Source organism: Pholcus phalangioides, unplaced genomic scaffold, assembly GCF_987345545.1.
Source record: "Pholcus phalangioides strain wild (caught in Gottingen) unplaced genomic scaffold, Ppha-v1.0 ptg000011l_1, whole genome shotgun sequence".
NCBI lineage: Eukaryota > Metazoa > Arthropoda > Arachnida > Araneae > Pholcidae > Pholcus > Pholcus phalangioides.
Genome location: NW_028301604.1, coordinates 2,756,415 through 2,780,776, shown reverse-complemented (window position 1 = coordinate 2,780,776; position 24,362 = coordinate 2,756,415). Strand labels below are relative to the sequence as shown.

Below are 24,362 nucleotides of genomic sequence, written 5' to 3'. Positions count from 1 at the left end.
TCAAAGCATAATTAAAGTAGATTGATTACACTGCACACACCCATACACACACACACACACAAATCTCCATGTTCGTAAAGGAATTTTAATGGTTTCTTCAAAACTGGTGTTGGTTTTGCCGAATTGGCTCTAGCGTGTGAGGTAATGCATACTCTCAACAATGTGGTTTGTATGCTGCTTATGTATAACCATTGAAATTTAATTTTCACATTATCTCAAAAACTAGAGCCGATATGATAAAATCAGTGCCAGATTCGAAATCAGAGCAGCACAAAATCTCCCTAAAAAAATCACTGAAATATCTTTGCTGATGGTTTACTCTATTTTTTAATAGCACTGCTTATGTATATCCATTTGGAATTTAATATTCACTTCGTCTAAAAAACTAGGCCAATCGACAAAAACCCATACCAGATTCGAAATGCGCGCCCAAATCATCCTAAAATCACTGACATATCTTTGAGAACAAAATCAGTATTGAGCAGTGTTATCTCAATTTGGTTCTCTCCGAAATTAAAAACTCATATTTTTCAAGGCCCCCGTAAATTAACAAACAATATCTCCAACACTATTCTATTTTTCATTCCAGATTAGAATACATTTCTTATCGAAAATAGATCAATACAAAATGAAGACAGTTTAATGCACTCTAAAAAATTTCATCTTGAAAACTCAGCAGTAGTCTATGCAAAGTAATCATAGCTTGTTAAATACCGGTTTTTGTTCACACATGCAAATTTTATTTTGGTTTTGTTAAATCAAGATGAAAAAAAAATTGGCGAAAATAAAATTTCCTAAGAAATCAAGCAAAAGAATTGGTCATATCTTAAAAAAAAATAAATATTATAAAAATATCCATTACAGCCAATGAAATGAAACATAAATCAACTAAAATATATTTAATTTTTTTTTAATTACTTCATGTTTGTATCTTTCTTCACTTTCCTATCAAGCCATTATTAAATCACCGTTCTTGAAATTATGTAAAGTGAAAGCTATAGTTACTTTTATTCATTTTCATAATATAAAATGAATGCAAGAAAGCTTACTCTGATTTGAGCTAACGACGAAACAAGGGAATAGAAAAAAGATTTCAATTATTTTTTTCTCTGTTTCTTCTCTTTTTTTTAACGAACTTTAACAAATTATTAAAAGTTTAATAACCATTTTTTTTAAGAAGTCAATTTTTTTGTTTCTTCAATCAAAAGATAATTAATGATGTGATCAGTTTAATGAATTTCACTTTCAATATATATATATATATGCAATTTTTTTTTCTATCTAATGACAGAACTCGCGAGGTTTTTGTATAAGATCAGAAGAGATTTTAGAAAAAAAAATAACTTTTTGAAAAATGGGCTTTTATATTTGAATATGTGTTCAACTGATTTAGGCGAAGTTTCTAGATTGACGATGAGATATATTATTATTAGTTTAAATTCAGTAATGATCGAAGTGCTCTGCTTCTCATTAGCGTTGAAAAATTGTCATTACGTGTGGAGTAGAATTTGATAAAAATTCAAATGTTTTGGAAACGGGGTAAAGAAAAATCAATATTTTCGGTTGAACTTACCGCGTGAATAGCTCCAAACTTAAAAAAATATGCTCGCCAGTGCTAATCATTCCTAGCTGTTCAGCAGCGATGAGTATGCTTCTCACGGTATCTGCGTTGGCGCACAATATTGTAACTGCAATGCATAAAAAAAAAATACATATATCATACTGCTTGAGAGGAAAAGGTCGTTGCACGTTGTTTCTAAAAGAACAGACATTCATAAATCAATTCTAATCAATATTTGTAATCTTTAACGGTTTCCACCAGACCATTTTTTTTATTTGATCTCACGAACGTGCAGGGCGATAAAGCATCAAAAATCAAGAGCAAGAACAAAGCTTCGAGAGAGCGAAAGCGTATTATATGAGAATAATGGCGAATAACGATCGCTTTTCAACTGAAATACGCCTGAAATTCACAGACAATAACCTCGAAAGATATAGGCTAAGTTCTTAGACTGCGCTTCTGCTTCACACGTAGATTGGTGCTAGCGATGCAAAGCCACTTTGTTTCTTTAAGGAAACGATAACTTTGTTGTTTATGCATTCATAAAATATTATTAATGATGAATACCTGTACGATAATGGATAAAAGAAATCTCTTTTCTGCTTTTACGTTTCTATATTGTGTATTAAATATAACTCAACAAAAACAACATTTCACCGCTTCATTTCACGCTTCTTTAAATTCTTATCTATTCCTAGAGTAGAGATTAGAATGGTCAAGAGTTTTCTCAACAATAAGATTGAATATTTTATATTTCGTACAATGTAACCAGATTGTTCCATTGCTTTTGAACCATTTGCAATTATTAATTATTTAAAAAAGCATTGCTTTTTATTCGAATTGACGTAGTTGTTAAACATTCAATAAGTGCTTTGAAACTGACGTAAAACGCGTTGGCAATGGTAACAAACTTAAAGCTGAATAGAATTTTCACCTTCCGATTTTCATTATAAGCCTTCCTAAACTTAATACGTATATCATTTTTTTGCCCTTTTTTCTATTTCTTATCTACCAATTCATACGAATATTATTGCTGATATCATTCTATCTACTGAAGTATACAGCGTGTATAGCTAAGTCTCCTTGCCGCACATTACTGGAGAGCCATTGACCTTAGAGGCATTCTTTCCGCTAGAAAAAGTATCCAAATAACATGTAGACTTCAGATGCGGCATTCATATTTGAAAGGGTTGTATAGTTATGGAAATAAAAAAATAACTTTTTATACGGACACCCTAAGAAACTCAAAAATTTGTTGCCTGTCTCCCCTAAGCCCAACGAAAAAAAAATTCCACGTTTCCGAATGTAATGTTTGCTGAGATATTTGTATTCAAAATCGGAGAAAATGTGGGAAAGAAACGTTGTCCGTTAATTTTCGCTGTTCTTTTTCATATTTTCTCAGATTAAGCTATATACACTGCATTTTATTCATCTTTAAATTGTAAGTGAAACATCACGCACCAACGCAATATGAGCATGAAGTCACGTATTTTAAGCATTGTAAAAATGTAAGAGGAAATGCAAAAAATCTACGTGGTCGATACTGTGGTTCGCATTTATATTTCATCGTTTCACCATATTTTCCACTTACAGATTTTGATGTGCACACAACGCTTTAAATTAAAATGTTTCATATAAAGCACTGTCTATATTTCTTTGAATAGAAAGTCATCACACTATATTTCATATTTGTTTTATGTAAAACAAATACATCCCTTAACAAAATAAATATGCGCTCTTGAAAGAATAAACGTATAATCATTAGAGTGTTTTTTTTTCAACCAACTCGTTGGGCATTTTGTCTGTGTTGTAGCCTTTGTATGTGTATAATAACTGAATATATTTTAAAAGGCCGTAGCCTCCAGACATCCTACGAATGAATTAAATTTTGGAATTCGAAATGTGCAACTAACCGATAAAAGTAATTTCGTATGTATGTACGTTTTGTAGAAATAATTTTCACTGACTACAGAAAATAACTAGCCGATATATATATATATAACATATTAAAAGATATTAATCATATTAACGAAAAAATTTCGCATATAACATCCGGAAAAATGAGTTCACACATACAATGCATCTCAGTTTTCGATTCAAGTAAAAGAAAATTGCAAAAAAAAATTAAATTTGAAATTTTTTATCTGAAACCGATAAATATTCGGATAAAGAAATCTGAAGTGTATTTATTATAATACATAATTGCATGTATGAGAAGATTTGATTTCACAAAAAATGAACGTAAGTTTTGTTAGTTAGCTCGACATTTATATTTTTTTATCTGCGACATCTACTACCTTAATTGTCATTAATCAAGTTACCGAGAGAAGTTAGCAAAAGGAATAGATTTATGTTGTTACGTTTTCTTTTTTGGAAATTGTCATAAAATATCATAAGATTAAATATAATATTTTTATTCAATTTCCTTAGCTCAGAGTGTTTTATTGTGCTCTGCTGATATTCGATAAAACTATAACGCCACAGACAGAGTTAAATTGAATAAAAAACAAACTTGGTTGAAACAAAACTAGAAAAATCTTCAAAAAAAACAAAATGTGGTAGTAAAAATATATATATACGAGTGAAAAAAACTGTATTTGTGAGAAAACGAGTAATATGCATTCCGTTTATTATCGCGTTTTATTATCTCTACTGTTTTAATAGAAACGCATCGTTTAGATCCCTATGAAATGTTTGTTTTTTGAATCATCTGAAAATGAATCGAAGTTCTCTTTATGTTTACATATTATTCAAATTTTTGGACATGAGACTCAATTACAGTAGCTGCTATATTATAGTGAATTCATCAACTTTATTTCAATGCAACCTGAGAAATTACAGAAATTCAGAGAACATTCTGATATATGCTGTCAGTGTTGATTCCAAAAGCGAGTCTAGAGAAGCAAGGGGCCCGAACTCTTTTCTTTGGAGCCCTTTGAATTTATTTATTTAAAATGTTGCATACGTGTTTAATAAAAATTCCCAATAATTTTGAGGCTCTTATTTCATTCTGTGCGGTATGGGACCTGTTGAGCCCCTCCCCCCATTCTGTTGAGATGCCACTGTGTACAAGTGGCAACGCTTACAACAATAGCCTAATTATTGTTCAAAAACGGCCATAAGTAAAATTCAAAGAAATTGCAGTTTGGTTATTTTTTATCAACATTCATATTTTAGAGTGTAAAAAGCAAGAGAAGTAGAATACATAAAATAACCTATATAAACCTAGGTAATAAATTACTTCAACTTTAGTTTTAATTTTAATGAGCAGATTGGTAATAAAATAGAATTGAACAAGAGAATTCATGATTAATTTTATAAAGCTTATTTAGTTCTACCATTTTTAATGTTTTATTAGTGAATATCTAATTAAAGTTGTGTGACAACTTACCCCATAGTATGTGGCAACTTCGCCCGTATATGGTGTTGGTTGTCACACTCGAAAAGAAATTTTGTAAAAATTTATATTTCATAGAAACAGTGATTTTTTTTGTATTCGCGAAAAAAGCTCTAGTACGTCAATTGTTCACACTTGATGTAGATATATCAAATATTTGGATTGGTTTGAGTTATATGCCCGAAATTAAATGAAATATAAAAAGTGTAACAATTATCCCCGCTCTAACAACCCCCCCCCCCTCCCACTATAATTATTTCATATACCATATGCCACATAGTTGATTTCGACTGTTGTGACTCACTATTTTGTATTCCTAGAATGCAACTCACGTCTCTACTGTTTCCGTTACTTCTCAATACCTATCTCGTCTTTTATTTCGAAATGTCATCCTCAAAACCCTGTATCATAATGCTGTTTGAGGTTTGCTTTTCTCAAGGGAGAAATCACATGAATCCACATCGATTCTAGACGAAAAACCGCATGAATAAAAGATCAATGGCAAACAAAAGGAAAAGAAAACTTATTTATGCGCCTCATAATCGAGTGGTAAGAATTGATGATCCGCTTTTAAGCACACGCAAATAAACATGAAACATTCTCGTAAGCAAATCTTTTCGCTTTTGCTCTTTTCATGCTATATCGTCTTACCTATATTCTCAAAGGAAAATATGTGATTCCTTTATTCTCCTCTCTTCTTGAATTCGAATGGTGTATTTGTGACACGTATACATCTTTTATTGTGAGAATAATCTTTCGGTTGTCTCTATCGCTTGTAGACAAAATGTAACCTGAACTATAGGGTTTCGACTATAATACAACTATTGCTGAAATTTTCTATAAAACTCCCTCATATTCCATATTTATAGATCGACACACGACATCTTTTTTTTCAAATGCACTGAAATTATTCATGGGGACAACGTTTTGCAAAATTTATACGAAGCCACTAAAGCAAATACCGACATCAGAAAATAAAATCTTATTTTGATTTACAGCGTTATTAAGAGATACACAGTGTGTCATAATATAAATTTGCCGATATACGAAACCCTAGTGACTCATAACTCATAACTCATGCAAATGAAATTTGAAACATAGGTGTTTCAGTATGCGCTCGAGAATGAAAAAAAAATCAAAACTCTAGTTACAACAACAAAATTTCAAAAAATTCAAAAAGCAACATTTTTATTTTTATGCATTAATAAGATTATTGGCGTAGCAAAAAACCATGAATAGCATTACAACGGTACCTGTAGCATCACAAACGTCAGCGCAGAGCGCAGTCAAAGAAAGAGAATCTCACTAACCAATCGGTCGGAAAATTCCTTGAAATCTGCAGGAAGTCCTCGGCCGAATTAGCGCACAAACCCCTTATTGAGATCATCTTTCTTTGACTGCTTCCTGCTCAGGCGTTTATTGTGCTATAGGGTTGTCATGATATAACAGGTACTGTTTCAACACCATCCATGGTTTTTAGTGCCTCAATCATTTTTCAATGCTTAAAAGTGAATATTGCTATTTGAATTTTTCGAAACTTTTTTGCTACAACCGTAACCGTGATAATGAGTTTTGTTTTTCTTCTCATTTCTTGAGCGGATATTTGGAAACACCTATACCTCGAACCTCATTTGTATTACTTGGTTTTCTGAGGCCCCTGGGGATTCGTATACCGACAAAGCTACATTATAACCACCCTGATGTATATCATATCTGTGAGAGTTATATCATAGTGATAGAATTAAAAAAACATTTTTAATGTTTCAAAATAATTCGTGAATGCACTTATTAATTGAAAAGAAATAATATATACCTATGCCGAAACATACAATCAAAATGTAATATCATGTCTTTGTGCATCATGTGCATACTGTATATACACAAATTTGCGAATAAAACCCGCGTACTCAGAACCCGATTTAATCGAATCTTTGACATCTGGGACAGCAATTCCCATAAGACGTTTACGGTCTTCCGCGCGCGCGATTCATATAAAACGATCACTGAATTAATTCCATTGGTAAAATTTCTCGAAAAGTTGGAAAACAACATCTCATCCACATACCTTACATACATAACAAGATGGCGCGATAAGTATCGTTTACACTTAATCTTTAAAATGTTTCCCTCTTGCACCAATGAACAAATGTTTCTGAATTATACAACAAACATCATTCACTTAGACCACACTGTTGTTTAGAGACTAAATTTGTAGGTTAGAGAATTTCATTCGGGGAAGCTACGAATTTAAGAAGTAATAAGTTGTGATCCCAAAAGAACGGGCTTTTTATGTATCGGATTTATGTTTCTATCATTAGCAATATTGTTCATGTAATTTATTCATGAAAAATAGCTTCTTGTAGAATAGCTTCTTTGTCAAAATTAATGTATATAAATTGTTCCTTTTGGTCTCCCTAATAAGAATTATAAAAAAATACTTTCGTACCACTATAATCTAGTTAATCCAATTTCCTCACAAGGTTCCTACGCAGTTTCGAATATAGTAAATGTGAATATAGTCACAGGGTGTACTGTAAGATGTCTTTATCACATAAACCGTTCGTCGTAGAAGTATGGTTCAAACTTAAAAAATGCTCAAAATGTGTTCGAAAATCACCCCGTATACTATTTGCTTTCATGGTTGGTTATTATGCATCCAGTAATATGTAAAAAACAAATCGAATTTTATTTTATGCAGGAAATTTAGAATTGCATTGTATATACGAAATACGCGAACGGATTTTATTTCATTACATCGAGAGGCTTCGATAATTTCCAATATAATTTTAAAAATGTATGATATTATTTTTCTACGAGTTTTCTCATAAAATAATTCGATTTCCAAAACACGTAGAGAATATTTGTCTAACAATAACTTTTTTGAAGTACTAATTATATTCTTTACAAATTTAAAATGTGTCTGAAGAGCAAATGGAATGTAAAATTATAATGACACAAATGGAATTCTTCGAAAAATATTTCTTGTGATGTTAGGTTCCAAAAACCGATACGAATACTTCATATAGATTTTCATATATGCGTACGACAAACCCAAAAAATTTCGAAGCTATAAATTTCCATAAGTCAAAAGTAAGTTAAAAGCTGACACATATACAAGGTGATTCTAAATTCATGAGACAATTTTTAAGAGGTAATATGAGAGTTTTTTAACCAGCACTTTTCGTCATAGAATATGTGGTCGAATCGCAATAGCAAAGATGGTAGAGGGTGTTTTTAGAAAGTGCACAACAGCACTTCACCAGAAGTAAAAATCATGGTTTTTCTGACGGATTTGCTGCAGTAAGTGCAATCAATAATTCGAGGGTGCGGGGTATTATAATGTGGTAGCCCTTCTCATGCTGCAATTTGGTTAACGCAAATTCTATCTCATGTCACTACACCGCTTGATCATTGCTCGTCGCAGCATAACCTTGATGGTACTTGCACCAATAAAAAACTAACTCCAATCCAATCCAATCCAAAGGTGCATATGCACCCTGGAATGGTTGGTAGCACATATCGCGGCAAATCCATCGGAAAATTATGATATTTGTTTCTGAAGTGCTGTTGTGCACTCTCTAATATCCATCCCTACTGTCTTTGCTATTGCGAATCGACCGCACATTCTATGATTGAAAATGCTTGTTTAGATGTCTTATATCACTTCTTGAAGTTTGTCCCATGAATTTAGAATCACCTTGTATTTTATTAACGTTTTATTTTTTGAAAGTGCTGCAAACTAGTAGATGATGTGATGTATTAGAAATTCGATTGTGTTATGGATAAATTATTTATAGGAGTACATTTTTTTACCATATCATAAACATGTTTAGGTTTTGAATTGTGTCGCAATTTTATTCGCATCATGTAACATTATTTTGGATGAGCAATAATTACACTCCATACCCTGATCGCTGTTTTCTGTATAAAAAACACTTAACCATGTCAGTCTTAATGAAAAGCGAGCCATTCTCCAGCAACCTTAGAAATGAATTCTGCTATTTTAGACGGAATATTTTCCTCTAGAGAAATTGCTTTAATGTGGTTTTCCATGGGCGTCGTTAATTACCCATTTCTGATTGATGATAGTGATAAAGATTAGCATACAGATGTGTGTTTGCACCAATAGGTTATAAAATTTAACTTGGAGATTTCTTAGATATTGACGTTAACAGTGTATTTTAGACATGAAGGGAAAGAAATAAGCACGCGTATATATATATATATATATATGAAGATCCTTATCATCTGCAACTTTTTCACTCCATAAATGCTCAGTAATTATAATCATTCATCAGCTTTAATAAATTAAATAGCTTACGAAGAACCCGTAAAACATTACAAACGAAAATGTATGAGTGCAAGTTGTATCGAAATAGTATCTGTTCTATTCTCGTGAGCATAATTGTCTATCCATTCTTAAATGATTAATTGAACACATTCACAGATGGATTTAATTGAAGATATGGAACATATTAGAGAAGGTAACATATTTAACAAATTTCATAAATCTTCTGCAAAAGATGAATATTAGAGCACGAATTATTTTCCGCTCTAGAAGACAAGGCTTAACTTTACGAAAATAAGTTGAGCAAAAGTGCACGAATTTATTGTATAAAGAGGAAGAATGTGAGAGACTTCTTTTATTCCTTACTTAGGCTCATGCTAAGCATATTGATTTGCAATTTCAATTTCATCAAGTCCATGATTAAATGCTAGGCTTAAGTTAAATGTCGCTATACAAAATGAATCCCAAATCTTAGGTCGGTATTTATTAGTCATTAATTAACCAGTAGACAGAAAATCTCTTTTAGTATTTGGGAAGTATTAGTGTGGAAGCGTAAACGAAAAATCAATCGCAGTTAAGTATGTGAAAAGTTCTAGATGTAATTATAAAATGTAGGAATTATAAAATTAGGAAAAGAAACCAAGTTTTCTTTACAAGTTTGCCTCAAAAAATTAAAACATATTTCAAGGCTTATACAAGGTGTGTCCCAAAATGATAAAGCTACATACAATATTCTATAAATAACATTTATTTTTTCGAAGTGAAAATTATTTTTTAACTAGAAATCTCGGACGCACAGGATTAAAACTATAATAATAATTTAACATATATCTGCATTTCTTATGACAGAAAAAAAATTAGATCGAATAGTGGAATCATTATTCGTCCCAAAATAATGTGGAGCCATTCAAAAAAAAAATTAATGTACTTTTATATTTTCAAACTCTTATAAATTTTCCATTGTTCTGTATAATGTCAAGCACTCGTCTAAGCCTCGATTCAACAAGTTTTTGGAAATACTGCAGAGGAATATCTTGCCATACACTTTGAACATCTCCCGTTCAAGTTCTGAAACACTGTTGTCTTGCTTTGCATAGTCATGCACATTACGTGCCACTATATCCAGCATGTTTTTTTTTTTTTTATCGGATTGAGGTCTGGAGAATATGCGGGCCAGTCTATCACTGGAATTCCATTCGCACGGAACCATTCCGAGGTCGGATTTGCATTGTGAGTGGGTGCATTGTTCTGTTGAAATTGAGATGTGGAGCCATTTTGGATTTAAAAAAATGGAATTTCAACAGTTCCTGATATGTCGCAGCATTCAGACGTTCATATATAACAGCTAACTGCACTTTTCCACTAGCATTGAACGCACCCCAGACGGTTACACCTCCGTCTCGTTGTGTTGACGCTTAAGGTAACTTAGTTCTTCCTTTCTGATATCATGCCAATAATATTTCCAGCCACCTGGACCGTCCAAATTAAACTTGTTTTCCACGCCAAGTCCATGGCGTATGATATTTCGTCAAATGAAGTCCTTCCTGTTTATGATGCTCACTATATATATATATATATATATTTATATATATATACATTTCGGATGACTAAGCATTTTTGATGGCAGATACAACGCTGAAGAACGCAATGAACTGTAAATTTAGATACATTCACGTCAGAAAAAGATGCTATTTTCCTTATAGGCCTACTTATGGAAGAGTTACTTTGCATAGAATCACACTTTCCTCGCGTTTCGTCAACACAGGAGGACGACCTTTAGTATTTTGGTGCCATACAGTCTCTTTGATTTCAAATAATTAAATTCTACTGCTCGGGATCGGCAAATTGACTTTGTAGTCGCTCGAAACGACAGCTTATTCCAATGCAATCCATCAATTTTGCTTCGCTCTTGAGCTGTTAAAGATTTTCCTCTACCCATTAAGAAAAAAACGCAGAATTAAATTCGTGTCAGAAAACTACGCATTTGCCGATACAATATGAAACCGGTTTTTTTCTTCACTTCCATTCTAGCAGAAGACACTGTGCAAATGCGAGAATTTGCATGACGGCGAGAGAGATAAACCTAGGTGACTATCATTTTGGGACACTTTAAGAAAGAATATTTGATAATTTCTTTACCCTTTGAAATTTCAACAATTTTTAATATAAGCTAAGTATGGATGTTATGCAGCTCTTATCAGGATAAACTTGTATTTACGAAAAACCGAAAAATACATTTCGCTCTATCATTTTGCAGAAAATCAGAACATTTGATTAAAACGTTTTATCTCATAAGTATTTTTATATGAATGGACATTGTTTTCATAAATGTTGTAGATCCCTTGATTATGTAGGTAAATGTAAATCTAAGATCATTCAATTCCAACATCCCACGCACAAAGGGGAAACATTTCTGCGAAGGTGAAATCTCACGTGCGTGGACTTCGACTGAGGACGGAAAAACGCTCGTTTATATCGTGACAACTGGTTGTGCTTTGGTCATTTTTGGCTTTGATCATAGATATCGTGCAAAAAACACATTGAGACCAATACATAAGACACTACTCGGTCTGAATGCATATACAGGGTAGACACTATTGACTGCTTAATAACTACACACGTGATTCCTTGTGAAAAACTAATATACAAAAGTGTTTTCCGTTTTAGGATCGGAGAAATATTAAGAGAGTTATAATGCGTTTTGAAATTTTGTGACGTGTCAGTTTTCCAACGATCAGTTGCGCGAACACCAAACACCCAACGGAAAAAAACAAAACACCACGCCAAACACAAAACGAAAAAAAAATTCCGCTTGGGTTGTCGCGTATTGAAAATGAACTCAAATATTCAATCCCGTTAGAAGCCAAGTTCTGGTATTTTCTTTCACGATTAGCGATTTTTCCTCTTCGTGTAGAGCATGGGTCTTCAACCTTTTTCCAGTCGCGAGCACTGCGTGTACCCGTCATCAAAAAAAGAGCACCCTTGCGACAAGTTTAGCATACGAATTCATGAAATCAGAATGTCAATCCTTGAATGCAATTTTTACAAGGTGTTTTTCAATTGGAACGTTAATCAAGTGCTCGCGCGCACGAAATCGGACACAACCATCGAGCACTTTGGGTACTTCACGGGAGCACAGTGGTACTCGCGAGCAACGGGTTGAAGATGGCTGGTGTAGAGGGATGTTAACCTGTTATTTCCTGTAACCTTCGCTCCTCCCATATATTGGCAAATTTATCACCACATATGTAAAGTGTTAGCCAAACGAGATCAATTGGAAAATTTGTTTTTCTAAAATCACGTTTTTTTTTTGCCAAAATGCACAATTTTCTTTCCTTTCCTTTGCTGTTAAGTCAAATTTTTTGAGAGATAGAGCAAGGGTGAAAAAACAGTTTTTCACAGTTTTAGCTTTCTTGATTACTGTCAGGTTTATAGCATTGCTAACAGCTTAAAAACCCCAAGTTATACGTTTGGTGCACGTTCGGTGAATTTGGCAGGATTCTAAAGTGACGTCATCAATTTTAATGCGTTATAATTCCGTAATTGTTAACAAGTGTTATTCACAAGGAATCGCGTGTGTAATTCATTGGGCTGTATATATTACCCACCCTGTTTTTGTCCGTCTTCACACTTTCGGTTTCTAGAACTTTCAGACTTGGTTGGAGATGGGAATTATGTTATTAGGATTTTGTTCACGTTAAACACAACAGCATCGATGCAGCTTCAAGGACGTGGGATCTTAACAAATACCAATCTTGGCAGAAAACGAAATTGCCATCTTTAAATTAGTCTTTAATTTCTACAGTCATGACGTAGCCATCCAGAGTAATCTTCTGATAAATTAGGGATCTCTACTTTTTCTGGTTTCAGAAGTTCAAATCTTTGTGGATGGGAAACAAAGTTCCACTAAAGATTCGGCCGTGCCCATGGAATTTCATCGATGTATTGTAGGTTGTGCGATATCAGATGAAACTGACATTACTCCCATTGCGAGATATTAAAGTCATACCAAAACATGAAGCTATTCAGATGCAAAACTGCTATTATCGACTTTACAATAGTGAGTACGGGAGCCATGGTTGAGGTTTAATCCAGATGTGTGTCAGATACTTTTCGATTCAATACCTTTATGCATAATATCCACGATTATAAAGCCAAATGTTGTTATAGTACAATGTATTTTTTTTCGTAATTATGTGTTCTTGTATTGGATTGCAGTATTTTAGTTATATTTGGCATCCATATTTTTTGCGAACATCTTTTCAGCCACCTCGTTGAGCAATTTGCCTGTTGTAGTCTTTGTGTTTTTTTGCATCCGTATTAATTTTTATGACATCAACACACGTTTTTCCTGTACGGTAAAAATATATGCTCATGTAATATTACTTTTACAGACATTTCTTATTTTTTATAATGTTAAGATTGATGTATTCTATGTTTAAATATGTAACCTGGGAAGGCGTGCATGACTTGATCAAACAAATAAATGCCCATTTACATGAAAATATTCATGTAATAATCCGTTATTATTCATGTCCTCTACTTTTTGAAGCAAAGCGGGAAAATATTTTGACATTGCAGGATGCATTGGGCGCGGTGGCCCAGGTCGATAAGATACTAACCTGAAGTACCAAAGGCTGTTTAGAGGTGTCGCGAGTTCGATACCCGGGGGTTCGTCCTTGTCAGAAAGTTTCCTGACACAGGGGTACACACAACAGAACAACGACACGACCACAAAAAAAGATTGCTACCGCAGGGAGTCCCACATCAAGGAGTTAGCGCACCAACCTCTCGATGAGTATAAAAAAATACTGTCGTTCGGAATCGGCAATAAATTGTAGGTACCGGTCTAATTAGTCCTCGTGTGTGCAGAAAATGACCATGGTGCGAAAAAAATGATCAAATGAGCAAGATACATTTATAATCCATTTAATGCAAATTTTTTCCCATATATATATATTCAAGAAGAACCTCTGAGAAGATGGAAATGTGAAGTACGTCCATAACTGTAAAGTTAAACACTGCGCTCGCAAGTTTTGTATTTGTTTTGCAATACAAATATGTATACTTAGGAAACAGTAAAAAAAAGTAGCGATAATTACCGGGTAACGACGAAAAAAAACCATTACGATGGAAATTTACCAACTTGCAAAAAAAACGAAAGAAATGAAAACAAGAACTTCTGATTTTTCTTACTTACAGAAGTATACGGATTTCGGATATCAGAGGGAAAAAAATTACCTTCGAAAAATCAGGAACAAAATCTTAAAAAAAAAGTGAAAAAAAAGGTCAAGCGAAATATAGAAACGAAAAATTGGAACAAAGTAAATATATATCAGAAACTGCACATCCCCAAAATAAACAAACAATAAAAAAAAAGACAAAAAGAAAAATTTTACCTTCTTGCAAGAACATCTAATAAGCAATGGAATATGGAAAAGGAAAAAACATAAATTTTCTTTAAAAGAATTTACCGGAAGAAAAAAAATATCGTCAAGGAATCAAATAAATGGAAGCCGTACACATATCCCTTCAAAACACGGAAGATAAGGAAGATAACCATGGAATAAAATTCAATGCTTTCGCTCTTTTTTTTTCCTTTTGTGAAGAATATTGCTGTTTTGGCATTTGTTCAGTTTTTTCTCCTTGTTTATTTCAAATCGAAGGCGATGACGCAAGGATTCGCACTGCGTCTTCTACAGCCCCTCCAAAAAAAACTAAGAAGACAGTCACAGCCATCAGTAAATATGTTTTTCGACGTCCATAATATGAGTCCATACGAAAAAAATGATATATACTATATATATATCCTTCTTCATGTTTGAACATGATAATGATGCTTTCCCTGTGTATCATCCAACGAAAATGACGTTGGTTTTTCTAAAATATAGCAAAAATTATTTGTAAAGCTTTGTATTTTTATATCATTCAAGAATTTAAACTATATGATCATTTTCCCATCAGCAAATGAACAATAAAATGAAATATTTGACTCGATACTTTCAATGACATGGAAATAATAGAAAATAGAAAATAATAGGAAGTCGAGAAACGTATATTGATTCAGCCTAAGGAAAAAGATTTTGGACATATGAAACACATAACAATGTGGTTTAGAAGTCTAGACCGGTCTTACGAAATATTTAAAAGAAACTGTTGAAGATAACGACAAACAACGTACCATTTGAAAGACGTTTTCAATGTTTTTTTTATTTGATACGAAATTTCTACAACTTCAGTGACGCGGAGGATGTTTATCCTATATAGCATTTCCTATCATGTTATTTGTAACATGAATGTTACAAAAAATAGAAGTAAGGATTGGAAGTAAAAAACAACTTTGAAACCTTCAAATGCTTTAAACCGTTTTGTCTCTATATCTTTAATAGCTTCAAAAAGCTTCATCGAACATAAGAAATAAAGGCAGGACGTGGATCTGCAAAAGAAAGCAAGGAAAAAAAGAAGTATTCGATTCTATTAATGCATTGAAAATAAATTATAAATATTTACTTCGAAAATTCTCTCAGCAATAATTTAAGGACCGATAATTAATAACATCAGAATTTTCCATTTTCAACTGAATTGAGAATGCACTGTTTTAATTTGAATTTATTTTAAACTATTTATTAGAAAAACGCATATTACTCAATCAAATCATATCATTTCAAGTTTATCCGTTTTAAATACCAAATATGGTCGAGAGGTTTCGTTTTTCAAAAACAAAGTTAACTTAACTTAAACTATATGTTTCAAGTTGAGTTCAAACAGACCACTGGTATTTCATCAATCAAAAGATAGAAAAAATTATTCAACTTCTCAAGAAACTTTTTGGTGAAAGCTGATGACTTCGAAAAACAAAATCAAATACTAATGAAGAAAAACACTTCAGAATCAGTTACTGAAGTAAATATTTCTGTAATTTTATAACTTTAGACACAGTAACTTAAGAAAGAAACCAAGCAGTATGACTGTTCCTTTTATCCCGAAACTTTTCTCTAGAACAATATTAAACCCCGTTAAGTGAAGAAACAGCTAAACCAAACGACCATCGTATTGCTTGGTATTAGTTTGTTCAGTTTCCGTAACGAAAAATTCCAGTTGTTTAAAAGAAGGTTTCGTTTTCTTTGCGAGTTTTCAATTGCCTGGAAACCGAGTTTGAAGACCCGCTTTAGCACTGTATGAAGCTGAAGCTTCTTTATAAAAAAAATTGCTATAAAAAAAAATCGATTTTCAAGAAAGTTTCAACGGTTGTCTCCCGCATTGCAAACACAGTTTGTTTTATTTTTTATGACAAAACCGGAAGCTATCAAGCTGCTAAACATTACACTCATTGTATCTTTCTTTACGTTATAAAAACATCCAATCATTTTATTTCTTTTTCTTTCTTTTTTAAACGAAATACACAAAAACAAAAACTTATTACTAGAGCTTTGTGTTTTACAGGTTTACTTAAAAATCGAATTATTTCGTGAATTCAGTGTTGTTTTTGCAATGATGGTCCGTTTTGTACTACTCTGCAATGCATCTAATAGCTACTTCGAAGGATTCCAAGTATATGAATTTTCTACGCCTAGAAGGAATGTCATAATGACTCCGAAATGAATATACGGCATTTCTATTGCTTGTTGGCTGATACGAATTATTTGGTATTCTAGCCTTTCTTACACCATACTTACGATACTCTCTCTCTCTCTATCTATCTTATTGTTCATTTCATTACGATACTCCTCGATATTGATCTATATTCATAATAATCTTATTTGTTGCTGTGCTTTATTTACGTTGTTTCTAATATTACATCTGCTGATTCATACTATTTTAGGAAAAAAAGAAGTTTCTCGCATTTTCTTTTCTTACATAGGTTAATAATACGGAAAAACGTGTAGTTTTTTTTAGAGTATAGTAACGCTTAATGTTACTTTTATAAATTTACAGGCTGTTTATTTTTGCTACTTCCGTGATTTCCCGGAAGCAGCAAAATTAAAAACAATACATATATTAATGCTTTCTAAGGCCAAATTCATCAATTTTTGAATGTCCATGGTAAGCTATTTTACCACCTCTCATAACTTAACATTTTATTTGCTTATAGGCCATTGGCCCATTACAAAGGTTGGCAGCACCTCTCATACATCATAATTGTTTGAAAAGAAACTGGAAGGAAAAATTAAACATTAGTTTCAAACAAAAGCAAATATTATTAAAAAATTGTGAATATCTAAAATAAATTTTCTATTGGATGAATTATTATTTAGTAAATGTATCAATCCATATGTGGTAAAATTAATATAATCACAGTGTGGTAAAATATATTTGCTACGGCAAGCACGGAAAAATTACAATCAAATCATAGGCGGAGATAGACTTGGAAGTCTGGGGGGGGGTACGATGATTGCTGAGGGGGGGGACATGATAATGATGTCAATTCATATATATGCAAATACATTAGATCAGTCGGCTTTACCTTCGACCCTTGGCCCCATGCCGCCCCCCCCCCAGTATCTCCGCCCAATCAAATACTATGCGACAATATATTTCTATAGAGTCCAGAATTACAAAGAGTACCGATCTCGTCACAATTGTAATAAAATGCAAATTCACCACTGCCACTCAAAAATGATAAACTAGATCTTAGTCAAAAGAATGTGCGAACAACTTTAAATGATAAATTAAAATTAAAATATGGCTCACGTAAGAAAGAAAAAATTAAGTTTATAATGTGGGAAGTTTGTTGAATTCATTATACAGTTATAGTCTTTATTGTAATCACACGTTACAATGTGATTTAAAATAGAAGGAATGGTACGCTTAATTTCGGTAACAGATAGGGACCATACATAAGGATAGCCATATTCGGATAAAATATGTTTTACTTTCGATACCCAATTAAAAGGATTATTGCTGTTTTTCTAATTGTTAAGGGCAATAAAACTTTTCTTAGTCAGCCTGTTATCATCACGATTAAGAATGCGGACCCATGAGTTTAAAATTATTTTAATTACTGATCGCTTTAGAGAGAGTGTTGCTTGTCCAGTTTCATGTCGTATTATGTAACCCGGTGTATTAAATAACAGTCGAAAGATCCTCTTTAAGAAAGTGAAATGAACCTTTTCAATTTCATCAAGATACACGTAACTCCAAACGCCAGCACTGTACAATAATACTGAAGTAATTTTTTACCACCTCTTCATTACCATCTATTAATAACTTCAGAAACAACAAAGAAAATAATTTATCTAAATAGTTTAAAAAATAATTAATTGATTGATTAATTTTTTAAAATAAATGTTATCTAATGAATTTAATGAATTTATTTTCTAATATCAATCTCAATCTAAAAAACTATTTTAATACAGTATTATACCATTGCTATAGGAAAAAAATGGACCTTTAAAGGGTTAATCAATCCATGTAAAATTTCTTATTCTATGAAAATAGAAATGAAACTTTTCATCAAACTAAACTTAATTCTGAAGTATTCGTGTCAGGCATTTTTCTATCTGATGAACTTAAAATAATTTTTAAAGTATTGAAAAATGTGGGACTTCTTTTCGAATTAATATAGTAGAAGATATAAAAACTATATTTTATCGCGAAAGATATTTACGGATTATTATTATATCATACTTCTAAAGAACCATAATCTATTTTTCGTACATGGTATCTACAGAAACATTCTCAGTTCATATAGACAACGTTACTCCAGGAAAGAAAAATGAAGAATTCGTAGTTGATGAAAAGAACATTTGTAAGATATTGGATTCGTCTAAAGACAGAACCAATAAAAATGTCAAATTTTTTTCCAATTTCTTCTATTGTTACGAAAAAAATAATTTCTTTATGTGATTGAATTTTTCAGTTTTTTCCAAATATATACGTTGGGAAAAAAATGCAATTTAGTGTGTAATTGCATTGACTAAGTCAGACCGTGTGTGTAAAGCATATCAAAAGCATATCAGGATTTATAAAACAATCGTACCATTATCGTGTATACCAGTGGTTCCCAAAGACTTCTAGTCGTAGAATCCCCCTCCCCCTTCCAGAAATTCAAGTGTCTCGCCATGGAACCCACCCTCTTTTAGTCTTGGATAATCGGAAATCTTGGTGTCTGAAATGGAACCCTAGTTCCATAAATGTTGAAAAGTTGGCCTTTTTCACGCACACATAGGCACATTTCTTCCACCATATTGCTCGAGACTTTACAAAGTCTGCGATAATTAATGTGTGAATTGCATTAATTATGTTAGTCTTGACTTCATCAGTCGTATGTGGATTATATTGAAGTATGCCGTATTTTTAAGGTGGCAAGAAATTTTGGTATTGGTCCCTACAAACCCTCATGTTCATGAACAGCCCATCCCTTACATGATAAAAAAAATGTTTGCTGTGCCTATATCATGCCATCGGATTGTGGCGTCTGTTTTTTCCAAATCCACCGTTGATGCCGAAGTCCACATAGACATCATCTTCAATTTATGTCACTGATGAGCAGTGATGGATGATACTCCTGGTTTCAACAGGATCGTGCCACACGTCAAAAGAAAGTTTTCATGTTTTAACTGAATTTTTTGTCGATAGTGTCATTACACGCGGACTTAAGCATTACCTCCTAGATACATCCAGAATGTCTAAGAGGTAATGACTGAGGCTGCCGCTTTCATCGGGACTTTTCTTTGAAGCTGTCTTAAAAATATGACATACTTCAATAATTCACATACGATTGATGAGCTCAAGACTAAAATCATTAGTGACGTATAAGACATTCATTCTGAATAATAAATGTGCTTCTGTGTTCGTGAAAAAGCCAGCATTTTCAACATTTATTCAAAATTTTAAGTTTTTTTTTTACTTTTATACTTTTATTTAAGGTAATGTGTCAATTCTAAGGTTAATCTGTCATTTCCAATTAAATAGCTCGTAATGATTTAAAAAACATTCATAAACTATGACGTGTGCGCAAATTTCGAAACACCCTGTACACGCACACCTCAATATACGGACTAACAATATACACAAATAAAATACCTTATCCTGATTCATTTTGAACAGACTCGTTAAAAACATGCACACACCAAGAAATTAAATGATTCAGACTATTTGATTTCCGTAAAGTATTCTTGGGTACAATGGCCAACACAGCTAAATACGAAACGCGGCGCTTGACCCGCTGCAGCTAATGGTTGTCTCGAAGCCATTTCAATTTCCTACAACCGAAATGAACTGAACATCAATTAAACGTCACCCTAATAATGTGATCTCTGACATATCTGAAATTTCCTGAAGATAACTTTATTTCCGAGAAGGGGTTTCTGCGAAGATTCGGCACAGGTTGCTATGATAGCCCGGGAATGGAATGTGTTCACACCAGGGGAGCTGTGAATCCATTTCGCTTGATAGCGTTAGTTTCGAAGAGACTAATTCTCGAATTTCTAACACATATACATTTCAAGTAGTATTTAAAACCTTCCTTATGCATGAACTTACAATTATTATTCTCTATATAAGTACGTAACATTTTCAATAACCTCTAGAGGAAATTATAAAACGTCTGACACGATACACAAACCATTCAACATCATGTGAATATCTGATACTTAATAATATAGTCGACGTCGCTTATTAGAATCACGGATAATGTTATCATTCGGGAATTGCTATCACTTTTGTAAGAAACGGAGCGAACCGATATCATAACGTGGGAAAAAACTGTTATACTAGAGTTACTAATGAAACTACTAGAGTTATGAATATGAAATTCGGTCAGTAGTTTTATTTTATAGCGTAAAGACTAAAGACCGACTCAGAAGGGGCTTTACAAAATTTGACCCCTGAGTGGGGTCATAAGAGGGAGAATCGAAACCAGTGAAGCTATATTTATGAAATTTGGTCAGTAGTTTCATTTCATGACATAAAGCCTCACCCTGAGAAGGTTTTTCAAAATTCGATCCTTAATTAAAGGGGTCATAAGGGGGTTGAAATGCTATGTATAGAAAAATCATGCCGAGTGAAAACCGCTGAAACTATAAATTTTTAATTTGGTCAGCATCTTCATTTTATGATACAAAGACTCGCTAAGAAGGGAATTCTCAAAATTCACTCTCTAAAGGGGTCTCAAGGAACAATTTTCGGATTAACAAATTCACGCGAGCGAAGCTGCGGGTAACAGCTAGCTCACTATAAATTCAGTGGGGAGTAAGAGGTGTTTTGCCGTAAACAAATGAAAAATGAACCGCCCTGAGAAAATTCTGCATATGCCTATGGCTGGGAAGTCACAAAGCATCTTGTTTTGTTGTTTTCCAAGGAATTCAAGCATACTTTCTCGTGAGTGCTTAATGCACACAATCTGCAGTCATATATTTTTAAAAAATTCTTTCCATTGTCCAAAAATGTAAAAACTGGAAAAATATCTAAAAAATTCAGAAAAATGCTCAAAGAGTGAAAACGTAGAAAAATGCAAAAGGTGCAACAAATGCTAATGTCATTAAACATCCGGGCCCTGCTTATAATCTTAAAAATGCAATAGTGTTCACACATCAACTTATTATTATAATAATAGATATATTCTGAAATTCTTTTTCGCTGACCTTCTTGCCGTCGGAATTTCATTTCCCTCCAGTATTTTTTACAATAAAAGGCGAATAAAGAAAATTCAAGTTATAACAAAAATAGACTTTTAGCTTTTTACAGCACCACATGAATGAGCATTTTCTGTATCATTAACCAAGTGTTGAACAAACATTTCGAAATCACGTCCTACTTTTACATCACAAAAGAGGAAATCATTGAAAAAAGAAATAGGATTCTGTTATAGAGAAATCGAATAGCATATCTCTGCAGTCCATAGCACTTTATAGATTTCTTGAATAGCACGAATCTTCTCTTTTTGGGAAGAAGATAAGATTCACGTTTGTCCCCGCCTTACTTTTTCACTCTAAAAAAAATCAACGATGATGAAGGCTGACAACCCACGCAAAATTAATACTATCATTAGATCGCCAGATTAAAAACTTCGCTAGCACAGAACATATCAACGATATCAGTACTGATGTGAAAGCCGAGTGAAAATAAGAAAAAGAGGATAAAAAGTAAGGAAAGAAGATGGTAGAAGAGAGAGAGAGAGAAGAAAGCGTAAACGTTGAAGATCTCTTCCGTGCCGACGATTCTTAAAATGAGAGAAGCATGGAGTATTGAATTCAATACATCGTTAGAATTATTGGCATTCGATGGATCGATATCATTAATATATGGCTGCAGCGCATCGGCGACACGTATTTCTGATAAATCCCATTACGTGGGACTTCTTTTCCCTTCGCTGGTATACAGTAACTGTTGGAAAACCCAATAATTTTTGGTGTTCTGTTAGGTCTTTGAACAAAACCGGCATGCGAAAAAAAATCCCGTACGACTCTTCGCTGTTTATTATTTATAAATCATTTGACCGCAATCTCATAATCGCGTGATGCATAACGCCGGTGCTTTGAATTAAGATATAAATAGAGTATTCGCGTATAGAGTATTGCTTTGAATCAATGCTGTTAATTTGAATAATGTTTTTTTTTTCTTTTCAAATATTCCATAAAAGTAGTAATAATAATATTAACTTGTAGTGATTACCTAGATTGGCAAAATTGCCATCGATCAATGATGCGCGAAACGTTAAATACAAAGTACAAAAGTACATAATTATATGTCAGGATAAGTTTTTTTCAAAATAAAAGGTGAAAATTATACATTAATATGACGTGTATAGATACATGGTTTCAAAATATAACACAACTATTTATTATAAAAAGATACTAAACAACGTCGATATAAATATAAAGACAAAAACGTGAAGGTGATGCAAAAGCATTTGCTCGTGACCCGTCTTGATTCCAAGACATCTCTACGTTTTTTTAATGTCAGATATAAACCAATAGATTTTAGAAATGAATTCAGAAATTAATTGAAGTGTCAAGTTTTTGTCAAAGTATTTCATTCTATAATATTTGTAATTATTGAAGTGAAAAAAATATGTGAGACCAAATCTCGAGAGAATCTTTATTGCAAAGTGTATAGTTTGCTAGTGGGTTAATAAGGAGCATTCTTCCGTTCACATAAATGCTTTCTTTTCCACATCTTGTCTGAGTGAAAACTTTCTTGTATTTCGAATCATTATCATTCAAAATATATTGTTCTGTTCTAAAGCCAGATTTTAGAAGCCTATATTGAGGGAATGTAGTAGGAAACCGTAAATATCTCTTGCGATGAAATATAGTTTTTTATTTCTTCTAATATTAATTTGAAAATATATAAGTTTCACATTTTTCAATACTTTAAAAATTCTTTCAAGTTTATCAGATAGGAAGATACCCGACGTGAATACTCCAAAATTAAGTTTGATGAAAAGTTTTATTTCGATTTCATAGAATGAAAACGTTTATATAAATTAATTAATGTATTTTTTGTCTTCCATTTTGTTTTAGGGAAACTACGATAGTAGTGAAAATAAACAGCCTACAAATTTACGAAATCAATAGTATGCATTATTATACTTTAAAATTCCAAAGTTTTCCGTATTTTTAGCCCATGCAAGGAAAAAAAATGCGAGAAACTTCGTTTTTTCATAATCAGCGGATATATTATTGGAAAAAAAGTAAATAAAACACACAGCACAACACAAACATACACACACGATTGTTCTAAATATAGATCAATACCGAGAAGTATCTCAATGAAATGAACAATAAGATAGAGAGCATCGCAAGATGGTGTAAGGCTCGGTACCAAATAATTAGGATCAGCCAACAAGCAATAAAATAAGGTATATTCATTTCGGAGTCACTTTGACACTCCTTCATACAATTATACGTTGAAAAAAATCAACTTTTTACTTTGGTCACATATACTGTATACTCAGAAAAAGAAGGTATCTACGATACTACAGTTTAGTGTTCATGATGGAGGTACAGTAAAACCCCTTTTAACGGACACCCCTCAAATTCGGTCGCCACTCTTTTGTGGCCAAATAATAATTCCCCGTGTATAATAAAACTATGCATTTCAAACCCCTGATTAACGGTCACCTCTCTTTTGCGAACGATTTTTTTTGTCCCGCGGTGTCCGCTAAAGAGAGG

The 24,362-nt window shown here is 32.8% G+C and overlaps 1 protein-coding gene across 2 annotated transcripts in view; it reads right to left on the bottom strand.

The window, feature by feature from the left end:
- The window catches only part of LOC149079944 (atrial natriuretic peptide receptor 1-like), a 184,308-nt gene that overhangs the window by 92,308 nt on the left and 67,638 nt on the right, over positions 1-24,362 (bottom strand). For both annotated transcript variants that reach the window (XM_089238842.1, XM_089238841.1), the window contains exon 2: positions 1,574-1,688. In XM_089238842.1, the coding sequence (XP_089094968.1) occupies positions 1,574-1,623 (50 nt within the window). In that variant the 5' untranslated portion in view covers positions 1,624-1,688. The remainder of the gene's footprint in view (positions 1-1,573; positions 1,689-24,362) is intronic.